This window comes from Gobio gobio (assembly GCF_949357685.1).
Source record: "Gobio gobio genome assembly, chromosome: 12".
Taxonomy (NCBI): Eukaryota; Metazoa; Chordata; class Actinopteri; order Cypriniformes; family Gobionidae; genus Gobio; species Gobio gobio.
Window position 1 is genome coordinate 46,337,528 of NC_137105.1, and position 9,753 is coordinate 46,347,280.

Here is a 9,753-nt window from a genome sequence, read left to right on the forward strand (position 1 = left end):
ATGGGTTTCAGAACTATGATGTAAAATGTTCTAGGGCTGTGTTTAAGAAAAAAAGGCTTAAAACATTTGAAATAAAGATTGTTTGACCAAGTTCAGGATTAAGTTTGAGGATGATTCTTACAAAACTGTATTTTCTGCAAGCTTTTTTTCAAGGTAAATTAAAAACACTTTTTCATTTTCATAATTCACAATTCATGCATACAGTGCAACAGCAAAAACGGAGGATTTGTTGTACAAGTCAAGCTGCAATACCAAACAGGACCACATGGAGATGCCAACAGACCACTATACTAGCCGTCTTAACCATAGACTGTAAAAAAATAATATTAACCTTACAGCATACGGATATACACCCATCAGGCATAACATTATGACCTAATATTGTGTTGGTCCCCCTTTTGCTGACAAAACAGCCCTGACCCGTCGAGGCATGGACTCCACTAGACCCCTGAAGGTGTGCTGTGGTATCTGGCACCAAGATGTTAGCAGCAGATCCTTTAAGTCTGTTGGACCATTGTCAACACTGTAAGTATTAACACCGTTAGATGAAGGTTTTGTTAAATTTTGAAATAAATATTTTATTATTTTTTCTATTTTTTGTGTTAATATATTAAAGCATCAACTGAACTACATTATATTATGTTTTATTTACTTAAGAACATTGTTTATATATTCTTACTATTAAAAAGAAAGGTAGAGAATGAATGAATTTAGGACCTGGAAACTGGTATTGCCCTCATCTCAAGACTCAGAGTATTATGAGGCACTGGTTACTGTAGCTAGGAAACCTCAACCAGACCTAACAAACCTGCTATCCAACCACATGACTGAAGTTTCACTTTTTATTTACGGCATCACATTGAGAACCCAGTATCAATTAATGTCCACTCTGTCCCTGAAGTCATAAAGGAATATTTGTTTGTGTGTGTGTGTGTGTGTGTGTGTGTGTGTTTTCTTCCACAGAATCACATTCAGAAGATGCAGAGCACAATCAAGCACAAAGTCCAGGAGAAACAGAAAACGATAGAGGAGCTGAAACAGGCTGTGAACACACTGAAGGTTAGAGATGGTCTTTTACTTTGTCATTCATTCAAAGTGATAGTTAACTCAAAAAAATTTCTTTCCTCTGTTGAACAATATGATATTTTGGAGAAAGTCAGTAACCAAACAGTTGATGGACCCCATTGACTTCTATAGTATGGGGAAAAAGTACTACGGAAGTCAATGAGGTCTGTCAACTGTTTGGTTTGGTGTTCAGCAGAAGAAAGAAATTCATACAGGTTTGGAACAACTTGAGGGTGAGTAAATAATGTCAGAATTTTGGGTGAACTATCCCTTTAAGGACCCTAGTGATTTTTTTTTTATTATACCAAAATGTATTTAAAATATGTTTATTTCAAGTAAACTACAGTATACTACATATAGTATAGTATACTACACAACCATTAACATATTTACTGACATATCACTTGAGACTTACTGATATAAATATTATAATTAAACTTTATTTGGAGCACTTCTTTATTGCACAATGCACATTTCTTAATGTTATGCCTAAAATGTGTCTTTAAATGCAAGATATTTAAAGTGTACTTCAAGTATACTTGCAATAGTTCCACTGTAGCACAATCAAATATACTTAAGTATATCTTTAGTTGGACCTCAGCACTATTTCTGGATATACTGTACACCGATCAGGGATAAACATGTGAAGGTGAAGTGATTACAGTTTTTTACAATCGCTATGACAATTTTTTCAATACTTTTAACAATTTTCCTAAACTCTTAACGCAGTTAGCACAACATCTGTCTGTGTAAGCTATACAATTAACACATTTTGTGTTGCTTTACACGAAATGCATACAGTTAACACAAATTTAAAATGCTTGAACTTCTTTTACACACAAGCTCAACCAAGACCAAAACAATGGATTTTTACTGCCAAATTTACCAATGCTTTAATGTCAGAAGAGATAACAACATGTTCTAAACCTAACCTTATAGGCTAAAGTCAAGGTACAACGCTGTTTATATTGTGAATTGAAATCAATGATATCTCCTGTATTATATTTCATTGTTACTGAGAAACAGCAGATTGAAGTTATGCAGAGAACATAAGATAACGTGTTATGGTTTTGGTAGACATAGTGTATTGTGTTAGTGAATTACAGTTGTTTACAGACGCTACATTTCTCAATACTTAGGTCACTTTTGCAAAAGTCTTCACACAGTGAGCACAACAGAAGTCTATGTGGGCTAAACTGAGGATCAATTATCATTGCTTTGGCACAAAATGCATTCAATGACTGCATCTCTCAAATTTCATGAATTCTTTTCTCACTCAGACACAACAACTGCCAAAACTCTTTGTACGTACAGGCCTACATGTTTTCAAAACTGTTAAACCTATGTTCAAAACAATAACATGATACAAAACTGAATAAGACAGCAATTTTCTACATTCCTACAGTAATATTTTCATGAAATATATTTTAAATCTTAAAATGAAATGCTATAAAAACAATTGGACCAGCCACAGCTGATTCTTATTGTAGATGGTGGATGGTGTGTTTACAAATTCTTATATTTTGAGAATTACTCAAAAAACTGCAAAAAAATGAATAAATAAATAAACGACATAAAATATTGACGAATTCTGCATCATGTCTGATTCATTCCAGTAACATATATTGCAGTGAATTATAAACAGAGATGTGTCCTTGTTTTACACAAGAAAACATTGTATAATGCTACATGTTGTTAGTGTTTTTTTGGTTTTTGTGGGTGACAAAGTGTGTTTGTCGGCTGTCAACCTTTGCTAGTGTTCTGGAAGAATGAGTTGATTTGAGACCTGAATAAAGTGTTTGGTAGTTGTAGTGCATTTTGAATGTGAAATGAACTGCTTTGCCAAGCTGAAAGTTGGCTAGGAGAACTGTGTGTAAAAGTGACGTAAGTATTGAGAAATGTGTCCTAGCGTCTGTAAAAAACTGTATTGCATTTTGAAAATTATTTTTGAGCATGAAATTAACCGTTTTGGCAATTGTGTGATGTAGGTGTGTTGGTGTGTTAAGAGTTTAGAAAAATTGTTAAAAGTATTGAAAAAATTGTCATAGCGATCGTAAAAAACTGTAACACTGATTATCTCTTGGGTTAGAGAATCTCCAAAACTGCAGCTCTTGTGGGGTGTTCCCGGTCTGCAGTGGTCAGTCTCTATCAAAAGTGCTCCAAGGAAGGAACAGTGGAGAACCGGCCACAGGGTCATGGGCGGCCAAGGCTCATTGATGCGCGTGGGGAGCAAAGGCTGGCCCGTGTGGTCCAATCAAACAGACGAGCTACTGGAGCTCAAATTGCTCAAGAAGTTAATGCTGGTTCTGATAGAAAGGTGTCAGAATACACAGAGCATCGCAGTTTGTTGAGTATGGGGCGGCATAGCCGCAGACCAGTCAGGGTGCCCATGCTGACCCCTGTCCACCGCCGAAAGAGCCAACAGTGGCACGTGAGCATCAGAACTGGACCACGGAGCAATGGATGAAGGTGGCCTGATCTGATGAATCACGTTTTCTTTTACATCACGTGGATGGCCGGGTGGCACCAGGATGCACTATGGGAAGAAGACAAGCCGAGGGGAGGCAGTGATGCTTTGGGCAATGTTCTGTGGGAAACCAATCTAATCGAGCATCTGTGGGATGTGCTGAGCAAACAAGTCCGATCCATGGAGGCCCCACTTCGCAACATACAGGACTTAAAGGATCTACTGCTAACATCTTGGTGCCAGATATCACAGCACACCTTCAGGGGTCTAGTGGAGTCCATGCCTCGACGGGTCAGGGCGGTTTTGGCAGCAAAAGGGGGACCAACACAATATTAGGATAATGTTATGCCTGAGTATACCAACAGTACAATTGCAGGGTATTTATATTAAATACATAAATATGTAAACGTATATGTAGTATACTTAGCATAAAATAAATGTTTATTTTTCACTATAGGGTACACTACCATTCAAAAGTTTAGGGTCAGTAAGATTTTATATATTTTTTAAAGAATTAATACTTTTATTTATTATGCATTAAATTGGTCAAAAGTGGTAGTAAAGTCATAATGTTACAAAATATTTTATTTCAAATAAATGCTGTTCTTTTAATCTTTTTATTGATCAAATGTTTCCGACACCAAAAAACTGTTTTCAACCTTGATAATAAACAGAAATGTTCATGTGATCATGTGACACTGGAGTAATGATGCTGAAAATTCAGCATCACAGGAATCAATTACATTTTAAATATATATTAAACTAGAGATCAGTTGTTTTAAATTGTAACAATATTTAAGGTAATATATAACAATGTTCACTGTTTTGTTGGGTTAAATAAAGGTGTCAAAAATGAAAATTAACCCTTTACCCACCTTCATGCAGTTCTTAACATGTTCTTTCTTTCTTCTGTGCAACATATGAAGATCATTTCACTCTTTGGCTCTTTTCCATGCAATAACAATGAATGGTGACACAAAAGCAGCTAGGATCATTTTGAGGAGCAGACCTAAATCTAAACCTGTCTCTCTGTGTCTCCTCACTCAGCTCTCCGTTCAGACCGCAGTGGAGAACAATGAGAAGATCTTCACTGAGATGATCCTCTCTATCAAGAAAAGACAGCATGAGGTGACAGAGCTGATCCGAGATCAGGAGAGGACTGAAGTGAGTCGAGCGGAAGGACTCGTGAAGCAGCTGGAGCAGGAGATCGCTGAGCTTGAGAGGAGAGACGCAGAGCTGGATCAACATTCACACACAGCGGAACATTTTCATTTCAAGGTAAAACCGCTGAGGCATCTTCTCTGGTCCAGTGCAAACATGCATGGGAATATATAATGCAAATTGTAAATATAGCAACATAGTCTAAATTAATATGAACTTTCTAGAATCACTCTGCTACTTCTGAATCCGAGAAGTCATCCTTGGATACATTTGATGGCTTGAGGAAATCTCTCTCTGATCTAAAACAACACTTTGAACATTCATGTCAGGAGGACATCAGTAAAATCATCTCTGTTGGTGAGAGAATTCATCATGCATCAAATCATTTTAAGGAGTTCTCTCTCACAAGTTTTTTCTTGTTGTGAATGAACATATGTTTTATTTCATTTTATTTTGCACTAGGCCTACATGTACAGCATGCATACAGTATTACTGTAAACTTGATCTTTATTCCATAGTGGCAAGAATTCAGATTTTACCAAGATCCAGAAATCACTTTAAACAGTGTAAGTAGGCCTACATTTTTTTTACACCTTAGTACTGTGTATTATTTAAAATTTAAATGTACTCTATTTGAGTTTACAAAATAGTATTAAAGGCACAGTATGTAAGTTTCGCCACTAGAGGTCGCTTATTCAAAACAAAGGCACAGCTTGATGATGCCGTGAATGAGTGTGGAATCATGGGAGTTGTAGTCTTGACTCTTCACCTCCACAGACGATGGAAAGGAATCAGACGGGAAATCATGTTCATGAATGAGTGAATGTCAGGCACGTGCAGAGGGGGGGGCTTTGGGTGCTCGAGCCCCTGCCCTTTTTCAAAATGAATCAAAAGTGCCCCTCTCAGACAAATATCAATGATAATATCGTGGTCAATAAAACTAAATAAATGTGATTATTATAACATGACAATGCATACAATAGTAACGAAAGGCTCAAAAGTCGGACAATTTCTGTTGAGGCGTTGCCATAACGCGTTGCTATGGGTTGCGTGCGTTTTGATTGACAGCTGATTTTCCTCTGTTCGGAAACGGCTCTCGAGCCAAATATGGTCCTTTCAGAGAGTGTGTGGCCTTACGGGGAAAAAGTAAACCAATATTTTTTTTTTCATCCATAATCAGAGCTAATGTGTTGATTTAATTACACATCTATATATTATATATTTTAAAGTATTACACAATCACCAATGCCCGTTTGTTAGTGTATAATACACCAACCAATCGTGATCTGGCAAAGCAAGTTCAAATTCCATTGGGCGATGTGAAGTGGAGCGGTAATTTTCTGTTCTTATTCATAAATCGGTTAAAAATGACACGGACAGACGAACTAACGTTTGTGGAACGATTTCCTGCGGTTTGTCTCATTTTATTAATTGCATCACTGACAAAATGGATTTTAACAGACAACAAACAAATCCCTGCACAAAACCATGCAGCAGCAAAAGTCGCATTAATGGTAAGTAGTGTTAAATTCACTTGTATTTATGTAGCCTATATTGATACACCGTTTACTATTTCATGAAACTATCAAAGTTAACAAAACCCAAGTGCCACCGGCACCTACAGGCCTTTATGTGAAGTGTAGGCTGGCGAAATGGTTACGTGAAAGGACTTTATTATATTAACGTTAACATTTTTGAATATTATGCTGCATTATGAAGTCTCTTATGTTCTTCAAGCCTGCATTTATTTGATAAAAAAACAGCAATATTGTGAAATATATTAAAATAATGGTTTTCTATTTTAAAATAATTTAAAATATAATTTATTTTTGTGATCACAGTTGGATTTTCAGCATAGTGTCACATGATCATTCAGAAATCATTCTAATATGAGGATTTAATGTCAATGATGGAAACTGTACAATATATATATTGCCCCTTTTTTACATTTGAGCCCCTGCCCCTGAAGAACTCTCTGCACGGCCCTGGTGAATGTATTAAAGTTTTATTAGTGTTATGGTGGTATGAAGCAGGACACGCGAGAGCCCTTGTGAGTGAATGCTAATGAGAGAGACCTGCGCCAAACACCGTCTCTGAGCTTTTATTCTGCTTATGCTGCAGTCGCCGCTTCCGCTTCTTTTCGTTGTGTATGTGGGGGAACGCAGTGCTGTTTTACATGCTTAAACCTCCTGGGACCCAGGAAAAAAAAGTTTTTTTTAATGTCATTACATTGTTTAGACTAGAGCATAAGAAACAAATGAAAAAAATGACATTTTTGAAAAATTCTATTTTATTCACGTTATGATATTGATACCAGGACTCAGTTATTTTAAAAATAAAATGACATGAAATTCCATGTAAAGGCAAAAACAATGACATTTATTTTTAATTCATCAATCAATTTTTAGGTTTCAGGATTTGTTTTAAACAAACTTTGTTTGAAGATGATTCTGAACTATGTTATGAAAGATATAACGGAATGAGTTGATATACCATTTTACTTTATGCAATATGTGGGTAAAATGGCCATTCTTGGACTTTCCCATTCAATGCAATGCATCTATACACTGTATCTAATTTGCATATTAATGTGTTCTTGGAGCAACATGTAATGAAAGAACTGTAATAATGGGAGTAATAATTGGCAACATTTTCATAATAATATCTAATATTTTATAGGAATAATTAAATGTAATTTCTTTCCCTATTCACTTGTGTCTCCTAAAATGCCTGATAAACATGCTTTAAGTCCTGGTGTCCTCTACAGTGAACATTTATGAAATCAATGCCCTGTTTCATAACAGAAAGTAATGTTTTCATTAGAAACCCCATAACATTTTCCTGAGATGTTGATTCATAACAAACAATTTGGAAATTAATCAGATTTAAATTATAATTACAAAATATTATCATATTTCCATAAGAGTGTTAAACATTAATGTCAGTCATTTTTAAAGACCAAGAAGAAGTTCCCGGTGAAGCCTCCAAACAAACTTTGGTCTCTCTGCAAAGCCCCGAATGTGCTCTTTACAGGACATCCAGACTTAAAACTGTGACTTGATGTCAGAGAAATTCACTCAGATATATAATTCTAATATAAGTCTATTCCTGGGTCCCAGGAGGTTAAACAATCATACTAAACACATTTGAGTGTGTTGAGAGTTGTTATAACGTTACTCTGTGCGTTCGCTCTGCGGCTGCTATGAGAGACTCTAGATCTAGATCGATATTAGAATATCATATTAATTAGAACAGGGTGACTTAATGACTGTTGCTAAATGAGATGCAATTAATTTTAAGATATATTGTATGATGGAGGAAGCTGATATAGTGTGTCTCTGAGGCGTGGTAAAAACATGGTAAATCAAGAAAACAAGCGATTCAAACAATACGACTAACCGTGTTTCTGTATAACAATGATTAGTGTTCTATTGATAAATGTATATCCAAACAATTGCTGTCTTATAAAATACATACTATATTAAAGCATATTTGGTGTTTCCATGGTTTCTACGGAAATCAAGGGTAGCGCAGATATGACGTCATTGATGGGTGACGCAAGGAAATTATCCGGTCCATAACACTGGTTAAAATAGAGGATTTCTCTGGATTTAAACATTGTTGGAAATGTTTGGGATAATGTAAGTACACAAGTCAACAAAATATATAACATTGTTCTAGTAGTTTTTGGGATATTATAAAAATCTTACATATTGTGCCTTTAAACATTCTTTTTTCATTGCTAGTGTAACAACAATCGCAACATTCTTGGATATTTTTTTCTTAGATTTTTGCAGCTTTACCCTCGATCCCAACTCAATGATTGATCACCTTGTCCTCTCTGAGAGCAACAGACAGATGACGTACCCTGAGCATTGTGGGAGATACACGTTCCCCTGCAAGGTGTTTTGTAAGGAGAGTGTGTCTGGACGCTGCTACTGGGAGGTGGAGTGGAGCGGGAGATGCGTGCACATATCAGTCTCATATAAAGACATGAGTGGCAGAGGAAAGGGAATAGTCGGCATGTTCGGAAACAACAACTCATCTTGGAGTCTGCAGTGTTTTCCCAAGCCTGTTTTCTGGCATAAGAGCATAAAAACTGAGATCTCAGGCATTTTATCCCATAGGGTAGGTGTGTATGTGGACTACAAAGCAGGAACTCTTTCTTTCTACAATGTCTCTGATACAGTGAGTCTCTTACACCGTGTCCAGACCACATTCACTCAACCCCTCTATCCTGGGTTTTGGTTCAGTGCATCAGGTTCTGGAGATCTGCTCAGCCCAGAGTGCTCTGGGTTCAACACCAATACGTTCTCCTCAGTCAAATTGTGTGATCTATAAACAAGTAGGCTACTGGGGGAAAATCTGTGATCCCTTCACCTAAAATCAACATCTAACCCTATCCAACATTATCAACATCATACAATATAAACCAATCAGGCATAACATATGACAGGTGACTTGAATAACACAGATTATCTCTTCATCACAGTGTTAGTGGGTGGGATATATTAGGCAGCAAGTGAACATTTTTGTCCTCAAATTGATGCGTTAGAAGCTGGAAAAAGTGGGTCACAACCTAATGTGTGGCTAGTTGTATTACACATGGTTTAAAAGTTTCCACACATGCCAGCTGGACAAAACTTAGTGTATTTATTTATTGCTAAATCGACATTCTGAATATCAATATTCAGAAAATTATTATTCATTATTAGTTTATAATTTTCTTGAATAAAATGTGTTTGAGTTTATTTGATAGGAACAATGTACAAGTACGCCAAATCCTTCTCTGATAAGAACCAGAAGATGCTTAATCATATATATCTTTACACCTGTAGTCCCCAATAACATGTTCAACACTGCAGAAAAACTACCATGCCAAGAACCCTTTGACTAAAATCTTTATTAGTTTCAGTGGCATTTATTAATTCACTCTAATTCAGTTTTTATTTTATTTTACTCAACAAACTTTGTTTAGTCACTTTTTTGGGAAGGTTACAACTTTGGTGTTCAGCATATTGTCTCAGAAATGCAAACAATTAAAGATAGTGAAATTTCAA

General features: G+C 36.2%; 1 protein-coding gene across 1 annotated transcript; it reads left to right on the forward strand.

Annotated features, from left to right (window-relative positions):
• Window positions 1–978: 978 nt before the first annotated feature.
• Window positions 979–9,034, forward strand: LOC307134777 (tripartite motif-containing protein 16-like protein; the record flags this gene model as incomplete). Its single annotated transcript, XM_079830774.1, has 4 exons — window positions 979–1,059; window positions 4,580–4,810; window positions 4,918–5,050; window positions 8,481–9,034. 4 exons carry the CDS (start codon window positions 979–981, stop codon window positions 9,032–9,034), a joined length of 999 nt encoding a protein of 332 aa, XP_079686900.1.
• Window positions 9,035–9,753: the final 719 nt, after the last annotated feature.